The sequence below is a fragment of the Rattus rattus genome, chromosome 2, assembly GCF_011064425.1.
Source record: "Rattus rattus isolate New Zealand chromosome 2, Rrattus_CSIRO_v1, whole genome shotgun sequence".
Taxonomy (NCBI): Eukaryota; Metazoa; Chordata; class Mammalia; order Rodentia; family Muridae; genus Rattus; species Rattus rattus.
In genome coordinates this window covers 168,135,118-168,161,276 of record NC_046155.1, presented here as the reverse complement: position 1 = coordinate 168,161,276, position 26,159 = coordinate 168,135,118, and the positions used below count along the sequence as shown (strand labels likewise).

Sequence of the window (26,159 nt, the reverse complement as noted above, 5' to 3'; positions counted from 1 at the left end):
TCACCCTCAGAAAGGCTGTGGGCTACAATGTGATCTTGAACCCCAACTGTGGTCAGTGGGTGCTCGTACAGACTGTGGGCTCACTTAAACCTCTATCCAAGTAGTCTTCGCTGGTGGACCCCCCACACTTTTCTGGGACGCTGTTGCTGCTTCTTCACCTGATGATCTGGCCCATCAGACCCCAGCTTTTTGTGGTGTGTGTCTGTCATTCCTACACTTCTGTTGCCCCCTATACTTATACTGTGCAGACTGTGGCAGTTAAAATGTTCAGATTACATGTCAGACTACAGGATGACGGTCATCATCCTTTTGCCATGCCCTCTTTTTCCTTTCTTTCCTGTCTCCATTCTATCCTGCTATGACGAATTCAGAAATCCATGGTGACTAAATCTAACACACCCGAGGAAGCTTTCTCCTTTATTTTCCCCCATGATTGGACCATACAGATGATCCCTGCGTTACAAAGAGATGCATCTGTATCTTTTTTCAAATATTCTACTCTCCTGCTTCTAAAGGTGTCAGTAGCCCTGTGCTGAGAAGTTTCCCCATTCCCTTCCACCTTCCTGATGGATCCTCACTTTACACCCACCCTCTTTTGGATGAGTGACATCCATCCTCCTATGAGGGCACGCCTCCTCCAACAAGGCCACACCCACTCCAACAAGGCCACACCCACTCCAACAAGGCCACACCTGCTAATAGCTCCCCATTCCTATGGACCAAGCATTTAAATGAGTCTATGGGGGGGGGGCTAACCTATTCAAATCATTAGAGAGCACCTACCTACAGTGTCTATTTTAGTAATCAGCCCATGGAATATCATAAATCAGACGTGGTCTTTAAAGAAGCATTTAATAGAAGCATTTCCAGGTAATAGGCATTTTTGCCAGAGGTATGTGTACAAGAAAGCCCTGCCTTCAAGCTCCCTTCATTTTATCAACATTTAAGTGTCTCCATTTTTACTTTGACTGCCCTCATAGTTGATGAGCTGTCCTAATCAACTGTGCTCTGTCGCTTTTCAGGTCTTGTTCTATCAATTATTAATAGCGAAGATGTTTGGCACATGCCTTTCTTTAATCTCCCCACTTGGGACGCAGGTATATATCTGAGTTCAGGGTGAACAGAGGGAGTTCCGGGAATGCCTAGGCTACAAAGTAAATCCTGTCTTGAAAAACAGTAACAACAAAATGAAAACATTTGTATGTGATGGATGGGCTGTCATTCCCCGCACCACCCCCTCCGGGTCATGTTTGAAGTTGTGCTGTTAGAAGTGAGCTCTGGGGGCTGGGGATTTAGCTCAGTGGTAGAGCGCTTACCTAGGAAGCGCAAGGCCCTGGGTTCGGTCCCCAGCTCCGAAAAAAAAGAACCAAAAAAAAAAAAAAAAAAAAAAGTGAGCTCTGAGTGTACTTTAGTTCTTAGACAGGGTCTCACTGTGTAGCCCTCCGTGGCCTCTTCTCACAAGACGTGCAGGGGGGTGTGCCTCCCCAGTGCTGGGAGAAAAGGCCTAGGCTACCACATCCAGCCAAGTTTATTGTCACTTGATGATGTGCCCTCTTTATTAATCTACCTGAATTTTATAATCGACTTGAGTTTTCTTTTGACTATTGTGAGGATGGTCACTGGTGCTGGGAGAGCATTTATTTTTAACATATTTTTTGTAGCTAACCCATGGTCAGGGTTGACTTATTTCAAGTTTTTTTTTTTTTTTTTTTTTTTTTTTTTTTTTGGTTCTTTTTTGGAGCTGGGGACCAAACCCAGGGCCTTATGCCCTAGGCAAGCGCTCTACCACTGAGCTAAATCCAACCCTTTTTTTTTAAGATTTATTTATTTATTATAAGTACACTGTAGCTGTCTACAGCCACACCAGAAGAGGGCATCAGATCCCATTACAGATGGTTGTGAGCCACCATGTGGTTGCTGGGATTTGAACTCAGGACCTCTAGAAGAGCAGTTAGTACTCTTAACCGCTGAGCCATCTCTCCAGCCCGATTTATTTCAAGTTTAATCTGTCTATAATTTAGGTGTTTAGATCATTTACAAAGCATTTAATATGATTAAAGGTCCTAGTCGGATTATCACTAACCTTGAGGATTGTTTTCTCTCAGGTTCTGGAAAAAAATGTGTAAATATGAAGAACAATAAAAGTGGTTTTGAAAGCTCAATAGTATTATGTTACACTAAGTACGTTTTCCCTACATAAACAAGACATACGTTTGTCTAGATACTTCCACATGCTAGTCATTCGCCCTTCAAAATGGGCACAGTTCTGCTGATATTTACCTCCTGGTCCTCACTCACGTTTTCCTATCTAGATAACAAGGACACTGAACCTTGGAAGGGTCAGAACATCTGACTCTCTGAAATCGCTGATGTAAATAAACTACCACATTTAAAACCAACCAATCCTATAGTTGAGTAATTTTCAAATTCATCATAGTCCCTACAAAAGCACGGCGAGGTGGAGTCCTACTTAGTGGGTCTCAGGCAAAGTGTAATCACGATCTGATTTTACTTCTTAGTCTGCACTTTAAAATTTAGGTTCCTGGGAGCCTCTTGCTTTCCTGGCATCTGGGACTTTCTGGTGGCTACCCCCGGTTCCCCATCCCCCATTGCTACACAACAGCTGTTCAATTTCCTGATCCTCTGTACTTCTCCCTCATCTCCTCCACACCTGGTCCTGTCCCCCTTTACCCTCCCCCTCTTCTTTTCCTCCCAAGTCCCTCCCACCCTCTACCTCCGGTGATTATTTTATTTCCCCTTCTAAGTAGGATCGAAGCATCCACATTTCGGTCTTCCTTCTTCTTGAGCTTCATATGGTCTGTAAATTGTATTGTGGGTATTCTGAGCTTTTTTCCTAATAGACAAGCAAGAGGCTCCCAGGACCCAACAGGGATGTCATTAGCTGAAATACCCAACAAAGGGGAGAGAGAACCTGTAGAAACCATATACGGATGTTAGGCACCGCCCCCGGTTGAGGGACGGGGCCATCCACCCATCTCAAAAATTTTAACCCAGAATTGCTCCTGTTGAAAGGAAAGACAGGGGTTGGGGATTTAGCTCAGTGGTAGAGCGTAAGGCCCTGGGGTTCGGGTCCCCAGCTCAAAAAAAAAAAAAGAACAAAAAAAAAAAAAAAAAAAAAAAAAGGAAAGACAGGGACAAAGAGTGCTCTGCCCCACCTGGGGATCCATCCCATCTGCAGACACCAAACCCAGACAATATTGCTGATGCCAAGAAGTGCTCGCTGACAGGAGCCTGATATGGACGTCTTCTGAGAGACTCTGCCAGAGCCTTACTGATACAGTTTCTAATAGATAAAAAGGAACAAGAAAGGATTTGAATTGTGAGTCCATTCCTTACATATTTATGTGGAGATTTTTGGTAACACAGTTATTGATGAATAAGTACTTTTTAAAAATTTTTTTAATTTATTTAATGTAAGAGTGCTCTGCTGCATATGCACCCACCCGCCTGAAGAGGGCATTGGATCCCATTACAGATGGTTGTGAGCCACCATGTGGTTGCTGGGATTTGAACTCAGGATTTCTGGAAGAGCAGCCAGTGCTCTTAACCCTGAGCCATCTCTCCAGCCCTGAATAAGTACTTTCTAACAGCAGGAAATTTGTAAAACTTTAAAAAGGTAGCATCCTATTATTTATGTCCTCTGCTCACTCGTGAAGATGAACTATACATTCGTGACAGAAGAAAGTCCACAGGATCCTCCATCTCTTATGCTTGCTGAGGCCACTTCGGGTTTGATTAGAATTTGATTTTTTTTTTTTAATGGAGAATCTTGTGGAAAGTTGCACAACTCTCTAAGAACTGGAGGTCAAATTGCCTCTGATAATTTATCCTGGCTCCTGTTAAATGGCCTGTGTGTTAAAACCTCCCCCTCTAGCTATCAGTTATCTTAGCTCCTGTCAAAGGGCCTGCTTGGGTTAAAGCTGCCCCTGCAGCTGCTCGGCAGAATAACAGGATGTGAGTTTTGCCTAAGTGCTTGGGGAGCTGGGATAAAGATCTGCAGTTGCTTATGCACTGTGTCTGAGTGGTCTTCTCTCCTGCCTGTAGCTGAATTTTAGCAGAACCCTTATATCTGGCGTGAATTAAGTCCAGTTTGGCAAATAGTCAGTGATTGTTATCTGAGGTCTACAGAGTTGCTCTTCCTGAAGGATTCTCAGAGCCTTTGCATAACTTAGCCCTCGGACACACCTGGCAAACCAAGAAGTCTCCTGGGACTGCAAATTTCAATTGCTTAGGTAATTGTTCTTTCAAGATCAGCTCTAGATGAGAAACGAGGTTTCGATACTTGGTAAAAATGCCGTTTGTGCAATAAAGAGGCCTCTAAGAAGCAGTTTGGAGTTCATTCCTTTAGAGACTACTAATCCACCCTGTTGCTCAGAAGCCTGAATTCACCCTGCAGTGTCCCTGTCCCTTCAATCAACCATCCATGGTAACGCAGAACTCCTACCTTTGGTGCCCAACATTGTGAGGCTCAGAGAAAAGAGAGATCGGGAAAGTCCAGGACTGGAAATAATGTGCGCTCACAGGGTAAGCAAGACTCCAGAATTTGTCAGGGACGTGTGGGATTCCCGTCTCGGGAGTAGTACTATGTACAGCTACTAAAATACTAAAGTGAAAGGAAAAGCATTAACTGTCCATTATAGCAAATATTACAGATATAAATAGGAAGGGTCCTGAGACAAAGAATTAAAAAAGAAAAAAGGGATTTCCCCCCCCTCAGTAGAAGTAGAGGAAATGTTTACTCAAGGCCTGGAAATAGAAAACCTCTAGAATCAAAAAGTAAAGGAAGAGAAAATCTCTTTGCTGTAGGAATAGAGGAAGAAGAAAGGCTTTATGGGTAGAAAAAGATTAATGGCAGCTGGCACTCAGAGTGCTCGGGCTTGGAGCTGCCTGTCAGCTCTTTCTGCCCAGGACTCATCAGGTGTAGCACAGCACCCGAATTCCAAAGACTGATTGATGGGCGTGGCTTGGCTGCTGCAGCATGAGCTAGCATTGCTGCCCCAGGACTTAGAGTTTTCTTGTTGTTTGCTTGATTTTTGTTTGACTGATTTTTGTTTTTCCCTCATAATGGGAATAACTCAGTATTAGAAATCCCTTTGTGGGAGATGATTTTCGATTTTAATTCCCAGCAACCACACGGTGGCTCACTGTCATCTATAATGGGATCCGATGCCCTCTTCTGGCATGCAGGTGTACACGCAGATAGAGCACTCACAATAAATACATCTTAAAAGTAGAATAAAATAAAATCCCAAACGCTCGATTTACCCATGAAGACTCAGGAGCCAGACGCTGAGTTGAAGGCCTGCTAGCTCCGAGAGCCAGAGAGAGCATCTAGCTGACTTTCCTACTCTGTCAAAGTCCCAGAAGGAAAAAGCCATTTATTCTTCTCCACGCTGTCTTAAATACCCTTCTACTCCATGACCCTCCTTTCCGGCTTCTTAGGTTCATTCCCTGTCATCTGGTTGGTTGCTCTGCCTCTTGACCTAGGGTTGACTTTATTTGGCTCTGGGATTAGAGGTGTGTGTTAGGGCTGAGTCACAAACACGAGATTTTTCCAGTTCACAATCTAGGGGTTGACAATGTGATCAGATATTCTGGAGAATATCAGACTTTGAAGCACACAGCAGGTTGCCTTGAATATGGTCCGCTCCATCACTTGGAACATCTATCTATGTGATTCTGGTCCCTTGTACTACTCCATACTTTGCATGAAAATTGGACAAATGAAACATCTGAACGTAGATGGTAAACCGACCCCCCAGGAGGGACATTTAGATTATGTGTGTGTTTATGTGTGTGGTCTCTGCATGAGTGCAGGTACTCACAGATTCCAGAAGACGGCATCGGATCTCCAGGAGGTGAAGTGACAGGAAGCGAGAGCCATTCAATATGAGTGCTAGGAACTGACCTGGGGTCCTCTGTAGGAGCAGTGCCCACTCTGAAATGCTGAGCCATCTCTCCAGCCCCTTCTGTTTCTTCCTCTTTCTAACTTTCTATGTTTCTTGCTTGCTGGCTTGCTGGCTTTTCAAAAGGTCTTTTTCTGTAGCTCAGGCTGATCTCGAACTCCTGGGTCTCTCGCCTCAAACTTTCCAGCTCTGGAATGCTGGGATTGCAGGTTCCTTCATATCCAGCTAAATAGGTTGTTCTTTCATTGTGTATAAGTAAGAACTCACACAGAATACAGTTTTCTCCAGTGCAGTCTCCAGAAATAATTGGCTAACACAAAATAAACTCAGTGATATTTTTGTTGACCTCTTGCTTCATTTTGTGTCGCTTTGGCATTTTTGTTTCTGTCTTATTGGTCATAAAACCTTATTTGCTTGTGTGTGTCTGCATGTACACCACTTCCCACACACATGCAAATAGGCACACTACACGCACATGAAAACTAGGAAGAAGAAGATAAAGAAGGGAATGAACAGCTCTCACTCAGTAAATGGCATTGTCACAAGTCATCCAGAGCCTCGTGGGATTTAAAGAATTTTTGGCATTGGTGGGGATAAAGGGCAGCAACCCAGGCTCATTGATTACCAGAGGCCATTGATTACTTAATAGTCATTAGATTGGGAATGAAACAAAACGAAAAGCAGTCATCTGGGTGTGGAGAGGGACTCCTTGCCTACAGTCTCTAGTAGTCAGACCGTGAAATATCTTAAAAATAGATGCAGTCCTTAATTTTTAAAAGTTCAGTAGAAAATATATGAAAGTATTAGTTTCACTGAAAAAAAAAGCAATTAAAAAAAGGAAGCATCTCCAGGCATTTCTGCTCTGTGTGTGTGTGTGTGTGTGTGTGTGTGTGTGTGTGTGTGTGTGTGTGTACAGAGATACACTTCATTTAAGGCAGCCTGATGCCATTAAAGGTTAATGGTCTCCATTTTGAATCTGACAGCTTTCACGGTTGACACGCTGTGCAATTTGAGTAGGCGCTGCTGCTGTTCCTGGTTTGTTCTGTTATTGAGATTAAAAACATTTGTTTGTGACTGTGGATTTGGCTGTCATTCCTCATTGTTCTAGAAGGCGTTTCCCGTCTTCATGTTTGAAATATGCTATTAGGAGTATGCTCGGAGTATATATTACTTCTCAGACAGGGTTCTATTATATAGTCCTAGCTGGCTTCAGTCTCACAGACATGCAGCGGGCTGTGCCTCCCCATTGCTGGGATTAAAAGGCCTGTGCTACCACCCCCAGCCAAGTTTATTGTCACTTGTTGTGTGTCCCAGTCTGCCTCAATTATCAACTCAACTTGACTCTTCTTTTGATTATTGTGAGGATGGTCCCTTTTAATCTGCTAGTGTATTTAACTTAAACATATTTTACTAGTTAATGCATGGTTGGATCTGACTTGTTTTCAAACCTCATCGGACAACCTATACTTTAGCGTTTGGACCATTTACAATAAATACATTTAATATGATTAATGGTCTTAGTAGGAAAGTCTATTATCTTGAAATTTGTTTTGTATCATGCTCTGGGATGAAAAAGAAGTTGTGTGTAAATATAAGAAAAAACACAAGTGATTTTGGAAGCTTAATAGTGTCATGTTACAACAAAAATAATGGTTTCCTACACAAACGAAACCTACTTGTGTGCTTAGAATGCCTTTATGCCCTACTCATTTATCCTTCAAGATGGGGTAAATGACTGTCTCTTGGACACAGTTCTGTTGATACATACCGATGTGTTCCTCAGTAACGTTTTCCTATCTAAATTAACAGGGACACTGAACATGTCTTTCTGAAATCGCTGATGTATACTTCCGACATGTTAATCTAACCAATTCTTTAGTTTAGTCTTTTCAAATTTACCATAGTCCCTACCAGAGCACAGCGAGGTTGTATCCCTGACAGTGGGATTCAGGCAAAACATAATCAAGTCAGTTACATCATGATCTGATTGTACTTCCTAGTCTGAATTTAAAACTTCGGCTCCTCTGTCCTCCACAGGAGAGAAAATCAGTGACGCACAGAACCGGAAGTATCTTTTGAGCACAAACCAGGGACTTTCAAAGCCTCCGCCCTTTTGCTGAAACCACCCAGCGCACTCCCAAGTGGGTTGGTCCAAGTTGCAGGACCGGATCTCCTAGAACTTCTAGTACTGCGCTTCCTAGAGTTCAGTCGCGAGAACTGTATTTCCCAGGGTCCACCGCGCCGGAAGTAACGAATCCAATTCCGGTGTCGTGCGTGGGCACCGCGGAAATTGACATTTATGATCTTTGAAGAAACCTGTTTGGTCTAGGTCTCCACACAGTAAGGCTGGACCAATCGGGCTGGGTGTGGGTGTGGAGGGCGGTGTGGGGTGGATGGATGTAAGAGTATGTAAGAGTGTGTGTGTGTGTGTGTGTGTGTGTCTGTCTGTCTGTCTGTCTGTCTGTCTGTCTGTGTATACACGCCTTGAGCTCTCTGCATTGTTGTTTCCTGTGCTTGTCGCTTTCTGCACCGTTTTTCTTTTCTTTTTTTCTTTTTTCTTGATCACCGGGACCGAAGCAGAGGACCAAGCTTCAGTAAGGAGAGGTCAGGTGTGAGTCTGCCTGAGTTTCAGAGAAGCTTGAGACGAGCATTTGAGGCTGGAGGTGCCTCTGAGGGTCGCCTAGAAGGGCAGCTACTTGTTGTGTGTCTCTGTCTGTCTGTCTGTCTGTCTGTCTGTCTGTCTGTCTGTCTACACATCTTGAGCTCTCTGCATTATCTCTGTCTCTGCGTGTCGCTTTCTGCTCCTGCTTTCTCTCGCGGCCACAGAGACTGAAGCAGAGGACCAAACTTCAGTAAGGAGAGGTCAGGTGCGGAGTCTGAAGGGAAGCTTTTCCTGAGGTTCAGACTTGAGCTTGGGAGGAGCATTTGAGGCTGGAAGTGCCTCTGAGGGTCGCCTAGGAGGGCAGCTACTTGTTGAATTCCAAGACTTTCTCAGAGCCCCATGTGAGTGTTGAGGGAAGTGAAGGAAAGTGCTCAGTGAGGGTGCTCTCTGATGTAGTCTGGGATCTCATGCTGGCTCAGGCTCCCTGAATAGGTTGTTATTCAAAAGGAGTGTTTGAGACCCATGAGAACATTATTGCTATCTATCTAATATTTAAGAGCAAGTTTGCTCTTTCTGTTTGAGAAATGAGGTTGTAGTTTCAGAATATGGAATTGTCAGTAAATGTAGAAGGAACGTGCAAATTCATACCTCCACAACTGTGTCCCTTACATTGTTTTCAATGACCTTTCAATGACCCTTGACACATTTACAATCTCTCCCTTTCCTCAAGATGTTATAGATGGGAACCTCCAGAGGTTCGTGTTAGGGGTTTTCGGGTGTGTGTGTGTGTGTGTGTGTGTGTGTGTGTGTGTGTGTGTGTGGTGTTGGTATTAGTACAGCATATAATATTTTGGATTCATTATGTACTTTGGAATGACCAAATTAATAAGTTTTGTAGTGAGTACACTTACTGTCTACTCTCTTAGTCTCTACAAACTAATAATCATGTCACCCTGTTCTCTTGAACTTTGGTTGTGTGGCTAAAATGTCCTAGTCTTTGTCGAGCTTCTTCCCCACTCTCTTCCTTGTGGTTCTGTCTCCCACTGTCAGCCACGGTGCTGCACATCCAGCCTCAGCCTCTCAAACCCCAGGAATCAGCATCTTAACTTGGTTCTAGGAGATAACAGTGTCAGATTCTGCATGAGTGAGGTTATATTTAATCACTGAGCTTTAAACACTGTAGCTGGGCAGATTCTCATCTATTTTCCCCACCTATGGCTGCCTACCCCCTTCCCCTTCCCCCTCAGCCACGTGCCCTGCTACTTGCCATCTTGGTCCTGTCCTAGCAGCTCCTGCTCCATCAATGTTCTCATGGTGACTCCTGTGTCGACTTGCTATTAAATGCTCTCTTCATCCTCCGTCTCTCTGTCCCTCTGTCCCTCTGCTTGGGACCCCCCTGACTCGGTACAGAAGCTCTGTCTCCCCTCTCCTGCCCACCTATTGGCTGATCAGCTCTTTTTTTAACCAATCAGAGTTGAAGGAAAACAGTTTTTACAAAACATTGAGTCAGGGGATGCTCCAATTAATGATGACAATGCCAATGTCCCACAGTGACCAGATCTCTGGGCACAGAAATCACCATCTGAATGCACAGTGTACAAAACGATCCCCCAACATAGATGAGCGAAAGTACTTGGGGCAGTGTTGCATGTGCACAGTCCATTTACTGAACGTGGGTACAGGATGCTGGCCCTGCCTGAGCCTTGCAGCTGCAGCCCCTCCAGCCCTGCTGTGCTTCAGCCCTGAGTGTTCAAAGGAGGCGCCATTTGGATGCTGTAAGCCCCACCAGCCTTGATAGGTGGGGTTCCAGTAGGAAGATCTGCTCACAGGAGGAGGAGCGGCCCAGGGGCAGGGCTGGCTGGATCTCAGGGTGGAAGATGGGGTCCCTGCTGCTGGCATCTCCTGGAGGAAGTTCAGGGCAGACATGTGTATGCCCTGCACTCCCACGCCTGACCCTCTGTAATCGTTGTCTGGGTTGGAGAGGGTGGGCTTGTGTAGACTCCTGGGTGCTGCTAATCTGTGTGTGGGAGGCTGTGATCGTGGGAGGGAGAGAGTGAGTGGGGATGCTTGAGGAATAAATGTAGTTGTTGAGTCACAGTGACAGAAGTCAGCCTGGAACATCAAGTCACAATCCAATGACAGGCTTTCTTTTTGTCCCCAGGGGAAGAAGCCTGAAGAAGAATGGCCAGCTCCAGTTCTCAACACATGGCCTGTGTAAGTTGGTGTTTTTCTCCTTGACACAGGGGGACTTTCGGCTTAGGTGACTCCTTCCCGTCTTTCCCTCTTGAAGCTTCCCAAGGATCTGGAGTCCCCCAGCCCAGTCTGCCCCTTTACAGTGAGGGTTGGCAGGTCTGAGCACTTCCTGTGGGTTCCTCTTCCCAGCTGGGACTGGGGTTGTCTTTGAGTGCATTCCTCCAGGGGTGCTCTCTGCTTGGTCTGTGCTCAGGGAGGACTGTCCCTGCAGCGGAGGTGTCTGTCCCACAGGGAAACAGGGGCTTTGGGGGCCTCAGAGCTTTGAGTTGATGGCCTCATTTGACTGCCCTGGGAAACCTGATTGACATCTGTGTGCTGTCAGGTTGATGACCCAGTGCATGAGAGTGAGTGTCCCCTGTGTATGTGTGAGGAGGTGACTTGCTTTAGGAGAGAGTTCAGTGATCAGAGGAAAGGTCATCCAGGCTGTGACAGGAGGTGATTGCAGTCTCCAGAGTCAGGGAAGACCTAAGGTACATTGTCACCTGGAAAGTAATTTGATTTTTTAATGGTACAGAAGGTTAAACCTAATATGCACGTTATGTGGACTCATATATTTGGTTGTGAGCCTAGCCTTTAACGGCTGAGCCATCTCTCCAGCCCATGTGGACTCTTATGTAGTAAGTTTATGAACTCTTACATAGTGTATAAAGTCATTCTCATGACAACGAATCTCAATGACATCAGGTGATAGTAGAATAAACTTAAGGACCCACCGCATCCTTATGTCATTCACCCTGACCCCAGGTGACATTTCTCTTCTGTGGGGTAACCTGAAGGATGTGGCTGGAGTGGGAGGCGCATTAGTGGATATGTGGGGAGGGCACAGTCATGGTTTATGGGGAGCTCATGCAGTCAGGGGCCTTGAGCATTTCCTTATGGCTCCCTTCCCTTGCCTGAGTCCTTTCCCTTCTGTCTTTCCATCCTGAAAGCTTCCCCATTTCACTCTACTGTGTTTGCTCTTTCAGGGGTCAGTGACATTTAGGGACGTGGCTGTTGACTTCTCTCAGGAGGAGTGGGCCTACCTGGATGCTACTCAGAAGGTCCTCTACAGGGACACGATGTTGGAGACCTACCGCCACCTCGTCACAGTGGGTAAGGGCTGTGTCCCATGAATGATGATGTGTCCCATACACTGTGGGCTTTCCTCACTCTGAATTAAAAGACAGTCCTATGTTCCCAGTGGTAGCTGAAGCTGGGATGGTGGCTGATTCCTGTCACTGCGTCATTGAAAAGACTGGGGCAGGAAGATTGCTGTGTATGACATCACCCTCAGATGCATTCCAGGCTAGAATAGTCTACAGGGTGAGGCCTTGTTTCAAACAAAATAAAACAACACAAAATAAAGAGAAAAATGAAATAAATTAGGAGATGGATCCATAAATAGAGTCACGGGTTAGAGAAATACCTTGGTGGTTAAGAGAACCAGCTGCTCTTGTTGAGGATCCAGGTTCGATTCCCAGCCCCAGAAGGCAACTCACACCATGTGTAACTCCAGGGGATCTGATGGACAGAATGCGTGTATGTGGTGCTCAGTTGTCCATGCAGAGAGATCCTCACACACACATAAAATAAATTTTAATTAATAGAATTTCAAAAGAGGGAGCTGAGTCCCCTTTTCTTCCCAAAGGAAGAATGAGAGACTTCTTGGGTTGAAGCTAAGAACTTTACAAAGAGCCTGCTTTTGTCCACCCTTTGTTCGTCTCAGTGAGCTCTCGGCTCAGCAGGAGACCCGGTCGGAAATACCAGTGTGCAGTGAAATCGCCCACGACACTTAACACCGGTCTCTTGCCTCTCCAGGCATACATGCATGCCTGCACACGTGTGCACAACCCTCAGCAACACACACATACCCTGTACATACACAACTAAACAAAACCCATTATGATTCACTTATTAATGCCTCAGTAGTGCTCATTCAAAACAGAAGTAGACACATTCTGTTTCCTTCCGTGGACGCTTCCTCTTTACGGGCTTTGTAGTGGAAGTCGAAGGGTGTGAAGTTTGTCTCTTTCATTGAGCAAATGTGTAAGAGTGGGGCGTGAATGTGAGGAAAGGCAGCATAATGACCATGATGATAACCGTTTTCATGGCTAGGGACGTATGGCAGTGGTAGGAAGCAAGACCCTAGTTCTGTCTCCCCCCCCACAAGTAGATGAAAGTGTATAAAAATAATGATTTGGTGTTAGTGTAGGTCAGAGAGTCTTCGACGTCTTTGAATGTAGTTGCTGATCTTAGCATCAACCCTTATGAATGGATCCCATCAACTCCATCTACCCTGTTCGCTATTCTCATTATTCCTAATTTCGTTTGTTTGAGGCTGGGTCTCACGTAGTGCAGGCTGGCTTTGGACTTGCTATGAAATCCAGCCTCGAACTTGTAATCTCCCTGCTTTCACTCTCAGGAGCTATGACTTTTGTGTGCACCACCGCGCCTCCAGGTTATCACTCGGGAAAACTGAGTCCCGTAGAATCCTGTGGGCCCTGCCTAAGTGAGTGGCATCAGTGGTGAGCTGCAGAGACGGGGTCTACACCACACAGTACAGCCTACGGGTCCATGTTCTCGCTACCCCATTATATTTTCCTTTTAAGTGACAAGCATCCATCTGCGATTAAAACTCTAATCCGAAGCAGCTGGTTTTTTTTTTTTTTTTTTAACTCAGGTTCCTCTGTGCTCCTTCCTTGAAGTCCTCCCTCAGCATCATTTTTGCCTTTAGAATTTGTTATCTGTTTTTCTGAGACAAGAGTGTTGTTATGCAGCTTTGATGTCCTGGCTCGTTCCCCCAGTGCTGGCCTCACAGTCATGAACTACCATGCCCAGGTGCATAGATCTCTATCATAAATAAGCCTGTGTTTATTTAAAATCCTCCCAGACAGGGCATCATGGCACACACCCACAGTCCCAGCATTTGGGAGGCAGAGGCAGGCAGATCAAATAAGTTCAAGGCCAACCTGGTCAATATATCGTTCCAGGACATGCTGGGATAATTAGAGAGACTTAGAAAAAGAAAAAATGTCTACACTATGATTCATTTCTCTCTCTTTTTTTTTTTTTTTAAGTGGGAAGTTGCCTTTCCAAGCCACATCTGATCACCTTACTAGAGCAGGAGAAAGAGCCCTGGATGGCTGTGAAGGAAGAAACAGACAGGCCGAGCCCAGGTGAGTAAGAGGGAGGTGAGCCTGCAGCCCTGCCAGGCACAGCTGTGGTCAGAGGCTCCACAGAGCTGACCCTGGGTCTGCCAACCTTCTTCAGAGCCCAGGGTCTGTGGGAAACAAGGCTGAGCCCTGGGAAGGAAGTCGGGGTCAGAGCAGAAGCTGTCAGAGGGGCTTCTGTCTCATGAATCCCTTTAAGTTGTTATAATCTCTTCCCTCCTACTGGAGCAGGTGCTGTCTTTCTTTCTAACCTTTAAAAGTGTTTCATCATTGGTGGTGTGTGTGCACGCATGTGTGCAGGCATCCAAAGAGGCCATAGAGAGGCTCAGCTCCCCTGGGCTGGAGCTGTAGGTGGCTGCTGGAACTGTCACCCAGGGCCTCAGGCAGAGCTTTCAGTGTTGTTGACCACTGAACCAAAGCTAAGACAGTGTCAGCACCAGTGGAAGCTGTAACACAGGGAGCACACCAGGTGTTTTAATTCTGCGTCTTCACGGTCACTGTGGACACGGTGTGACTGTGTATCCTCCCTGCAGCGGTGGGAGGTGGCCTTGGGCTTGCTGGCGAGTCGGCCTAGGTTACCTGTGCAGCTCCGGGTAAATGAGAGATCCTGCCTCAAAGACAACAGATGAAACACCTGCGTGCACACACACCACACAGCCTTCTACCTCGCTTGGCAGGGAACTGTGATGCTCTTCTTGGTCGGCAGCTTGACCACATCTGGAATTAACTAAAACCCAAGCAGCTGGGTACACCAAAGAGAGATTTTTGTTAATTAAATCATCTGAGGTGGGAAGATCCACCTTAAATCTGGGCCACACCTTCTGGTGCAGCCTGTGGAAAGGATGGGAAGGAAGCTGTGCTTTGTCTGCTTCCCTCCTACTCCTCGCAGGCCCAGTCCTCATTGGTACCCTCTTTTTTTTTTTTTGCTAGTATGAATCGAGCAGCAGTAAACATGTTTGAGGGGGTGTCTCTGTGAAAGCACTAAATGTCCTTCGGGTACATGCCCAAGAGTGGCCTCCCTGCATCTTGTTTCGATCGATTCTCACCTCACTGAAGACCCAACACCCTGATTTCCGCAGTAGCCGTACAGGTTTGCGCCCCCACCAGTAATGGACATGTGTCCCCTTGCTCCTCAGGCTCGCCAGCATGAGTGGTCCCTTATTGATCTTAGCCATTCTGATGGCTGTAAGGTGTAAGCTCTAATTAGGATGATCGACATTTCCCTGACAGCTAAGGATGGTGACCTTTCCTTCAAGCATGTCTCTGCCATTTGACTTCCATCTTTTGAGAATTCTCTGTTTGGATCTGTGCCCTGAGTTCCTTGTTTTCTTGATCTGTAGTTTTCTTAGTTCTGTATATATTTGGATGTTAGCCCTCTATTGGATGTGTAGTTGGTAAAATCTTCCTCCATTCTGTAGGCTGCCCCTTTGTCCAAATGACAGTGTCCTCTGCTGTGTAGAACCTGTTCGCTTCCATAAGACTCTATTTAGTAATTTTTATTCTCCGTGCCTGCATTTTCCTGTGCAAATGAGTTCAAGTCTGTTCCCCACTCTCTTCTTTCCTCAGGTTCAGTGTTTGGGATTTTAGGTTTGGATCTTTGATCCATCTCGAGCAAAGCTGTACGGGGCGATAAGCATGGATCCTTCGCGTTCTTGTAGATGCAGCTGTGCTTTGTTGAAGATGCTGTCTTTTCTCCAGTGTGTATTTCTGATGTCTGTATCAACTGTCACGTGTCCATAGGCGTGTGGATTTATGTCTTCAATTTGCTTCCCTTGATCCATGTGTCTGTTTCTGTGCCAAAACCATCCTGTTTTTATTACTGTAGCTCTGTAGTTCAGATGGAGATTGGGGATGACACCTCCCACAGTTCTCTCATTATTCAGAATTATTTATGGCTATCCTGAGTGTCTTTTGTGTTTGGATATGGAGATGAAATTTGCCCTTTTGTGATATGTGAAGAATTGTTTTGGAATTTTGATGGAGATTGCATCAAATCTGTGTATTGTTCTTGATAGGATGGCCAAGTTGACTAAACTAATTTTCATGATCCCTGGACATGGAAGATCTTTCCATATTCCGATATCTTCTTCAGTTTCTTTCTTCAGGGTCTTACTGTTTTATACCGTACACATGTTTCACTTCCTTGGTTAGAGCTACCCCATGGTATTGGATATTAGTTGAGGCTATTGTGAAATGTGTTGTTTCTCTGATTCCTTTCTCTTTCTCAGTTCATTTGTCTTTTGTACCTAGGACAGTTTCTGATTGTTGAGTTAATTTTGTATCCAGCTTTGCTGAACGTGTTTATCAGCTGTAGGGGTTCCCCATTGGAGTCTTCAGGGTCACTTACAAATGCTGTCACATCATCTGCACACCAACATACTTTGACCTTTCCAGTTTGCATTCCTTTTATCCCCTTCAGTTGTTTGATTGCCCTAGGTAAAATCTCAGGTACTTTCCTGGGTAAGTACGGAGAGTTTGGACAGCCTTGTCTCTTTCTGGATTTTAGTATAATTGCTTTGTGTTCTCTCCGTTTAAGGTGATGCTGTCTTTGGGCTTCCTGTATACTGCCTTTATTGTGTTGCAGTGTGTCTGTCCCTTGTATCCCTAATCTCTCCAAGACTTTTATCCTGAAGCAATGTTGTATGTTGTCAAAGGAGCTTTGTGCATTTAATGAGAGAATCCTGTGGCTTTTGTCTTTTATTTTGTTCATACAATGTGTAACATTTATTGATTTATGTATTTCAAACCTACTTTTCTTCTTGAGCGTTGTACAGTCCAGTGTTCAAGTATTTGATTGAGAATTTTTGCATCTAGTTGATCAGGGGTGGATAAAGGGTGGGAAAAGAAAAACCCACAAAGTAGTAAAGACCATGTCCTCCATTCATCTCTAACACTGTGGATTTGGATCTTCTCTCTCTGCCTTTCAGTTAATTTGGCTAAGGATTTGTCAGTCTTACTGATTGTCTCAGAACCAGTTCTTTGTTTCCCTGACTCATATCTGTTTTCCTTTGTTTTTTTTTGTTTTTTTTTTTTTAATTGATTTCAGCCCCGAGTTTAATTACTTCTTATGGTTTCTTCCTTTTGGGTGTACTTTGTTGTTGTTTTTTTGTTTTTTTTTTCTGTTTGTTTTTTTTTTTGTTGTTGTTGTTCTAGAGCTTTTTATTCTGGTAATTTAGAGTGAGATCTTTCCAACTTCTTTTTATGTAGGTACACATGGTTATGAGCTTGCCTCTTAGACTTGCCTTCATCACGTCCCCTCAGTTTGGATGTGTTCTGTCTTCATTCTCATTCAGTTGTATTTCAGTTAATTTCTCTCTAAGTCTTGAATCTCAGTCTTAACCCAATTTTCATTGAGTAGTGTGTTGTTCAATTTCCGTGAGTTTTTAAGCTCTGTGTTTTTCTGTATTGATATTCAGTTTTTTTCCACTTATTTATTTATTCGTTTTATATTCCAATCATAGTCCCTCCTCCTCCCAGTTCCACCCTCACGAATCCTTTCCCCCATTATGCCTTCCTTAGAGAAGAGGAAGTCTTCCATCGGTACCAGCCCGCCCTGGCACATCCTCTTACTGAGGCCAGACAAAGCCGCTCAGCTAGGCAAGACGATCCACAAGCAGGCAACAGAGTCAGAGAAGCTCTGCCCCCTCCAATTGTTAGGTAACCCCATGAAAACAAAGCTGCACACTTGCTACAAATGTGGAGGGGCCTAGGTCCAGCCCCTGCGTGCTCTTTAGTTGGTGGTTCATTCTCCACGAGTCCCCATGGGCCCAGGTGATTGGACTCTGTAGGTCTTCTTGTGGTGTCCTTGACCCCTCCAGCTCCCTCAGTATCCCACCTCCCACTCTTCCCCAGGACTCCCTGAACGCTGCCTAATGTTCGGCTGTGGGTCTCTGCCTCTGCCTCCATCCACTGCTGGACGAAGCCTCTCAGACAGTTATGTTAGTCTCCTGTCTGCAAGCGTAGCAGTATCATTAATAGTACCATTAATAACCAGGGGTTGGCTGTCTCCCGTGGGACGGGTCTCAGGTTGGACCAGTCATTGGTTGGCCATCCCATAACGTTCCGCTCCATCTTTATCTCTGCACCCCTTATCCGCAGGACAGATTTGGGAGGAAGGTTTTGTGGGTGGGTTGATGCTCCACTACCTTCACTGGAAGACTGGCCTAGCTACAGGAGGTGGCCATTTCAGTCTTCATATCCCCAGCTACTAGAGTCTCACTAGGGTCAGCCCCATAGACTTAGGACCCTCCCCGTCTTAGGTCCTCAGCTAGTCCCAGAGAGGCCCCCACTACCAATTTCCATTCTCTCTCCCGGGCTTCTCCTGCCCTGCTCCCCACATCTGATCTCTGTCCCTGTCCCTTGTTCCCACCACTTTCTCTCTCCCTCCCACCTCTCTCTCTCTCTCTCTCCTCCCTCCTCCCTCCCTCCTCCCTCTTTCCCTCCCTTCATCTCCGATGTCTATTTTGTTTCCTCTTCTCAGTGAGATTCAAGCATCCTCCTTGGTCCCTCCTTGTTCCTTAGCGTCTTTGGGTCTGTGGATTGTAGCATGGGTATCCTGTACTTTATGGCTGATGTCCACGTATAAGTGAGAACATACCATGCATTTCCTCTGGGTCTGGGTTACTTCACTCAGGATTTTCTGGTTCCATCCATTTACCTGTAAATCTCATGATGTCTTTGTTTTTTATAGCTGTGTCTTCAATGTTTTTAAGGACATTTAATAAATATCTTTGTTTTAATAGACGCACCAGATCCATTCTTCAGTTGAGGGAGACTTAGGTGGTTCCCAGTTTCTGGCCGTTACAAATAAGGCTGCTGTGAACATAGTTGAGCAAGTGTCCTTGTGGTCTATTGGGGCGTCATTTGGACATATGCCCAGGAGTAGTATAGCTGGGTCTTGAGGAACAAACTCTTGCCTATTTTCGGAGAAAACTGCCAAATTGATTTCCAGAGTGCCCTCCCACCAGTAATGGAGGAATTTCCCCTTGCTCCACATTCTCACCAGCTTGTGCTGTCCCTGGGGTTTTTGATCTTAGCTATTCTGATAGGTGTAAGATAGAATTTCACAGTCATTTTGATATGCATTTTCCTAATGACTAAGGATGTTGAACATTTCGTTGAGTGCTTCTCGGTCATTCGAGATTCTTCTGTCAGGATTTCTCTGTTCAGCTCTGTACCCCACTCTTCAGTTGGCTTATCTGGTTTGTTGGTGTCTAATTTCTTGAGCTCTTTATATATTTTGGATATTAGTTCTCTGTCAAATGTGGAACTGGTGAAGGTCTCTTCCCGTTCTGTAGTCTGGTGTTTTGTCCTGATGACAACATTCTTTGCTTCACAGAAGCTTTTCAGTTTCAGGAGGTCCCATTGACTATTGTTGATCTTAGAGCTTGAGCTGTTGGTGTTCTGTTCAGGAAGTTGTCTCCTGTGCCAGTGTGTTCAAGGCGGTTCCCACTTTCCATTCTGTAGATTTAGTGTGTCCCATCTTATGTTGAGGTCTTTGATCCACCTCAGCTTGAGTTCTGTGCAGGGTGATGAGTGTGACTGCACTGGCGTCTTCTCCATGCAGACATCCAGTAAGGCCAGCACCATTTGTTGAAGATTCTTTCTTTCATTGTATCCTTGTGGCATTTGCTCTGTGGGTTCATTTCTGGATCTTCAGTTCTAGTCCATTATCAACTCGTCTGTCTTTATGCCAGTATCATGTGGTTTTTGTTACTACTGCTCCGTAGTACAGCTTGAAATCAGGGATGGTGATGCCTCTAGAAGTTCTTTTACTCTACTGGATTGCTTTATCTATCTCCCTGAGGGGATTTTTGTTTGTTTGTTTTGTTTTTTTCATTTGAAGTTGAGACTTTTTCTTTCAAGGTTTGTAAAAAAAACTGTTGGGATTTTGATGGGAATTGCATTGAGTCTGTAAATAGCTTTTGGTAAGATAACTGTTTTCACTGTGTTAACCCTACCAGTCCAAGAGATGGGAGATCGTTCTATCTTCTGAAATCTTCAGTTTCTTTCTTCAGAGACTTGAAGTTTTTATCATATAGGTCTTTCCCTTGCTTGGTTAGAGTTACACCAAGATAGTTTATGTTATTTGTGGTTAATATAAAGGGTGTTGTTTCCTTTATTTCTTTTTCAGCATGTTTTATTGTTTGTATAGAAGTTTTTTTTTTTTTTTTTTTTTTTTTTTAGTTAATTTTGTATCCAGCTGCTTTACTGATGGTGTTTATCGGTTGTAGAAATTCTCTGGTAGAGTTTTGGGGGCTACCTAACATATGATCTGCAGATATTTTAACTTCTTCCTTTCCAATATTATTCCCTTGATTTCCATTAGTTGTTTTATTGCTCAAGCTAGAACTTCAAGTACTATATTGAGTAGATGGGGAAAGAGGGGGCAGCTTTATCTTCTCCCTGATTTTAGTGAAACTGCTTTAAATTTCTCACCATTTAATTTGACGTTGGCTATTGGTTTGCTGTATATTGCCTTTATTGTGTTTAGGTATGTAACTTGTATCCCTGATCGCTAAGACTTTTATCATGAAGGGTGTTAGATTTTGTTAAAGGCTTGTTTAGTATCTAATGAGATAATCATGTAATTTTCTCCACTTTCAGTTTGCTTATATGGTCTGTTTTGTCACCTGTTAAAAAGGCTACACCAGCTTGCTTTGTAGGTCCATTTGCTTGGGATTGGAAGATATTTGCCATGCTTTTATCCTGAGATGTCTGTCCTTGATGTTATGGTGTGTTTATTGGGCACATCAGAAGGATGGATCCTGTTTTCACGACATTCTATTAGCTTGTATTGTTTTGTTTTGTTCTTCTTTTCTTTCTTTTTTTGTTTTTGTTTTTGTTATTGTTTTGTTTTGTTTTGTTTTGTTTTTTTTGGACAGGATTTCTCTGTAGACCTGGCTGTTCTTGAACTCACTGACCTCAATCTTGGAGATCTGCCCACCTTTGCCACTCAAGTGCTGGAATTAAAGTATACACCACCACTCCTTGTCACTTTGATTTTTATTGGGAAATTGAGATCATTGATATTGAGATCATAAGTGAGCAGTGTTTGTTGATTCTTATTATTTTATTATAAGGTGTGCATATTTGCTCTCTTTTGAATCGGTGATCTGGGATTATTTATTTTTTGTGTTTTCTTAAGTATAACTAATCTCTTTAGTTGGACTTTTCTTTTAGTGCTTTCTGTAGGGCTGAATTTGTAGATAGGTATTGCTTGAGTTTGGTTTTGTCACAGGACATCTTATTTTCTCCATCTATGATGATAGAAAGCTTTGCTGGGGGTTGGGGATTTAGCTCAGTGGTAGAGCGCTTGCCTAGGAAGCGCAAGGCCCTGGGTTCAGTCCCCAGCTCCGAAAAAAAGAACCAAAAAAAAAAAGAAAGCTTTGCTGGGAATAGTAGTCTGGCCTGGCATCTGTGATCTCTCAGAGTCTGTAAAGTATGTGTCTATTCCCTTCTGACTTTTCAAGCCTCCATAATAATAAGCCTCTAATAAGTATACCTTTATTCTTGGTCTGTGTCCTTTGTAGCTTTTCATATTCTTTGTTTATCTTTTTTTTTCTTTTTTTTTTTTTTAAAGATTTATTTATTTATATGAGTCCACTGTAGCTGTCCTCAGACACACCAGAAGAGGGCATCAGACCCCATTACAGATGGTTGTGAGCCACCATGTGGTTGCTGGGAATTGAACTCAGGACCTCTGGAAGAGCAGTCAGTGCTCTTAACCACTGAGCCATCTCTCCAGCCCCTGTTTTTCTTGAATATTTAGTGTTTTGATTATTATGTGCTGAGGGGAATCTTCTTTTGTGGTCTAATCTATTTGGTGTTCTGCATGGTTCTTGTACCTTAATAAGGCATCTTATTCTTTAGAGTAGGGGAGTTTTCTTCTATGATTTTGTTGATATTTCCTGTGCCTTTAACCTGGGTTTCTTCTCTTGCCTTTGTTCTTACTCCTAGATTTTGTCTTTCCATGGTGTGCTAGATTTCCTGATGATTTGTACAGGAATAATTTTTTTTAAAGATTTATTTATTATATATAAGTACACTGAGGCTGTCTTCAGACACACCAGAAGGGGGCATTGGATTCCATTATAGATGGTTGTGAGCCACCATGTGGTTGCTGGGATTTGAACTCAGGACCTCTGGAAGAGCAGTCAGTGCTCTTAACCACTGAGCCATCTCTCTAGCCCTGTACAGGAAATTATTGTATTTACAATTACCAAGATTTTCTTTTTTATCTCTCATATTTTGTTTGTGGGGCTTGTCTCTGAGGTTCCTGATTGAGTTCCTAAGGTTTTTGTTTCCAGATATATCTTAGTTTTGGTTTCCTTTATCGACTGTTTGTGCTTTTAGGTCCTGAATTGTTTCATTCATTTTCTCCAAGATTTGTGTTTTCATAGATTTCGTCTTCTTAATTAATGTCTATCATATTTATAAAAAGCTATTTTAATGTTTTTCTTCTGTTTCAGCTGTGTTGCTATATTCAGGGGCTGCTGTAGGTTTCTTGGCTCTGGTGCAAATATACTGTCCTAGTTTTTAATCTGTATTTTTTTTCTCCCCTGAAATTTAGGCATCTGCCTTTGGGAGACTATAATTCTAAGTGCCAGTATCTGGTCATGTCTTTTTTGGTGGGTTTTTTGTTCCTTGGTTTCTGTTGCTCCCTCTGGTTCTTAGGAGAGTGTGGTAGCTGTGTACTACTCGGGCGGAAATTCTCGTGGAATCCTGAATGGTGTAGACACTGGGAGTCACGGATAAAATGTGCTTCTAGGTATTGGCAGCTAATACTTAGAGCCAGAATTGGCTAGGAGTGGGGTGTGTGTGTGTGTGTGTGTGTGTGTGTGTGTGTGTGTGTTGAATAGTCCATAAAAAGGAGGAAAACAGGTCTTCCACTAAGCTCGGCTTAGTCTCCTGGGAAGAGGACAGAGTGAAGAGAGGCTACTTCAGATGTTCTGCTACACAGCTGTGGATGAAACTGGGGTTTGGGCTTGGAGAAATGAGAAAGAGGTGAAGATCTGCAGTAGGCCTGCCTACCTGTTTCACTGACCAAAATAGCATTTGGGTTTCCAGGGAAGGCCTGTTGGAGTTGGGGGCCTGGATAAAGCAGTGATCAGGGAGAAGGAAGTTTGGAGGTGTGGATCTGTGTGATGGACTGGACACAGGAGCAGGGATGAAAGAGAGGCCACACTAGGTGATCTGCTACAGAGCTTGGGGTGAGATTAGGGAATTGTATTCGGAGGAGGGGAGGGATAGGCAAAGATCTGCAGTTAGCCTACCTGTTTCTTTCTATTTTCTTTTCGGTTTGTTTTTGTTTTCTGATACTCAGTTTCCCTATCTAGTTCATGCTGGCCTGGAACTCATGATGCTTCTATCACAGGCTACTTTTTGCTGGGATTACAATTGCGTACCACCACCATCACCACCACCATGACAGATTTTTACCTCTTTTTTTTTTTCTGTAAAGAGTCCATACCTGTTTTCTTATAGCATGACAGATGCTATGTGCTTGTATGGTGTAGGTTGGTTTTTGTTTTTGTTTTTTTTTTCCTTCATGATTTGGTTCAAAAACCATTGTGAAAGGGTTTGTGTTAGGATAAAGTGGTAAGATTTTGGTAAATTTGGCAGCCCTGTGCCAAGGCGTGTCAGTAAAAATGACACCACACAACTGATCTACTGTAAGAGGTCATTGGGGGATTGGGGACAGTAGAAGGCTGTCTCAGACTGGGTATGTAGAGTCAGATAGGGAGGAAGAGAGAGAGAGGAAAGAGAAGATGAATAAGATAGGGAGGGAGGGAGAGAGAGAGAGAGAGAGAGAGAGAGACATCTGAGTTGGTTGTACCTTTTATTCGCTGCACTGGCACACCTGGCGTACCAGGTGGCTCTGGTTAATGCTATAAGCTTCTGCAGCTGGGTCCCTGAGGGCAGCTTGGTGCAGATGTCTGATTTTACCAGTGTGTCATTCAGGTAGGATGCCAATAAGCACATAAGATTATTTCAACAGTTATAACCTTGTTAAACAGACATATCTTCTCATTTCCAACCTTTCCTACTGTAGTATTGTAGTATAGTATTGTCTTACACAAACTTTCCTTACTGCTGCTTTCTTTGTTCCCATTCAGCGTCTCAAAAAAAAAGGACTTTAGGGTTTGGCCATTATTTTAATAGATTTTATGTTACAGGAAAATATTTTATGTTTGTATGTGTTTCAGGAAAATAAAGTCTTCTTGCTTTCTCCTTTTCTTTCAGATTTGGAGGCAGATTATGATGCTGAAAATATGTCTTGTAAAAATCATAGTTATAATAGAAATATATCTAAACAGAGCTTACAGCAATCAAGTAAAACTTTTGACTTTAGGGACTCCAGGTTTAGTAATGGGCCTAACTGTACATTCAAGGGACTACAGAGTTCTCAAGAAGATGATGACGATCAACGGATTACTAACAAGGAAGGAACGCCTCCTTATACCTGCCAGACTCTTGCTCACAATATAGAAAGAGCATATGAATGTAAGGAGTGTGGGAAAGTCTTCAGACTCCCCCAACAGCTTACAAGACATCAGATGTCTCACAGTGGTGAGAAACCTTTCAAGTGTAATGAATCTGGAAAGGCTTTCCATCTTCCTGACCTGCTTAAGAACCATAAAACCATCCATACACGTGAGAAAACATTTGAATGCGAGGAGTGTGGGAAGGCCTTCAACCGTGTCTCCAACCTTGTTGCACACAGGATTATTCATGCTGATATAAAGCCATATAAATGTAATGAGTGTGGGAAAGCCTTTAAACGCCGCTCATACTACATGCAACATCAGAAAATTCATTCTGGTGAGAGACCCTTTCAGTGTAAGGAATGTGGGAAGGCCTTCATTTTTCTGGCTCACCTCAATGGACACCAGATGATACACACTGGAGAGAAGTCATTTGCATGTAAGGAGTGTGGGAAGGCCTTCAGACTCCTCCAACAACTTACAAGACATCAGAAGTTTCACAGTGGGGACAAACCTTTCAAATGTAATGAATGTGGAAAGGCTTTTCCCTTTCCCGACAGGCTTAAGCATCACAAAACCATTCACACAAGTACAAAACCATTTGAATGCAGGGAATGTGGGAAGTCCTTCAAGTGTGTCTCCCACCTTGCTCAACATAGGCTTATTCACGCTGATGTGAAACCATTTGAATGTAGCGAGTGTGGGAAAGCCTTCAATCGGCGCTCAAACCTCATACAACATCAGAAAATTCATTCTGGTGAGAAACCCTTTCAGTGTAAGGAGTGTGGGAAGGCCTTCACTGTTCTGCCACAGCTCACAAGGCACCAGAGGATTCATACTGGAGAGAAGCCATTTGAATGTAAGGAATGTGGCAAGAGATTCTATACTGGCCCACACCTTGTTCAGCACCAGCGAGTTCACACTGGTGAGAAACCCTTTGAATGTAATGTATGTGGAAAGGCTTTTAGACTCCGGGCATGCCTTTCTGAGCATCAGAAAACCCACATTGAAGAGAAACCTTTCAAGTGTAAGCTGTGTGGGTCAGCCTTCAGAAGTAGGTACCAGCTTAGTTTACATCGACGCACTCATCCTCATGTGAGACCCTTTCAGTGTAAGGACTGCGGAAAGGCCTACATTCTTCTGGCACAACTCATTCAGCACCAGACCATTCATACTGGAGAGAAGTCATTTGAATGTAAGGAATGTGGCAAGAAATTCCATACCGGTTCACACCTCGTTCAACACCAGCATTTTCATACTGGTGAGAAACCTTTTGAATGTAATGTATGTGGGAAGGCTTTTAGGTTTCAGGTATACCTTTCTGATCATCAGAAAACTCACATTGAAGAAAAACCTTTCAAGTGTAAGGTGTGCGAGTCAGTCTTCAGGCATAAGTACCAGCTTAGTGAACATCGGCTCACTCATATCGATGTAAGGCCCTAGGAGTGCAAGAAACTTGGGTTAGTATTGCTGGAAGGGTCAGATTTTACTGAGCGTTACAGTATTCAAGTATAAAGAATGTGGGAAGGTCTTTAGACTTAAAATGCTTCCCATTTGTCATCAGAAATCTCACAATGATGAGAGACCTTTTGAATATAAAGAATATGGAAAAGCCTTCCATCTCTCCAGCCAGCTTAATATCCATAAAATTGTTACTACAATTAAAAGACCCTTGTGGGTCTCCCTCCTCCTGTTGTAGGCCAAAGTGGTCCATGAAGGCAATGGGATCTGGGGAGTCGAC

At 43.9% G+C, this 26,159-nt stretch overlaps 1 protein-coding gene across 4 annotated transcripts in view; it reads left to right on the top strand.

The window, feature by feature from the left end:
* LOC116892414 (zinc finger protein 780B-like) overlaps positions 1-25,920 on the top strand; it is a 58,045-nt gene extending 32,125 nt beyond the window's left edge. For 2 of the 4 annotated variants that reach the window (XM_032894094.1, XM_032894092.1), the window contains exons 2-5: positions 10,691-10,743; positions 11,748-11,874; positions 13,839-13,937; positions 24,177-25,920. In XM_032894094.1, coding sequence (XP_032749985.1) covers positions 10,711-10,743; positions 11,748-11,874; positions 13,839-13,937; positions 24,177-25,861 — 1,944 coding nt within the window. In that variant the 5' untranslated portion in view covers positions 10,691-10,710 and the 3' untranslated portion in view covers positions 25,862-25,920. Of the gene's footprint in view, positions 1-8,197; positions 8,268-10,175; positions 10,305-10,690; positions 10,744-11,747; positions 11,875-13,838; positions 13,938-24,176 lie in introns of those variants that run through there. The other 2 variants (XM_032894093.1, XM_032894095.1) reach the window with 2 other exon arrangements.
* The last annotated feature ends 239 nt before the right edge of the window (positions 25,921-26,159 follow it).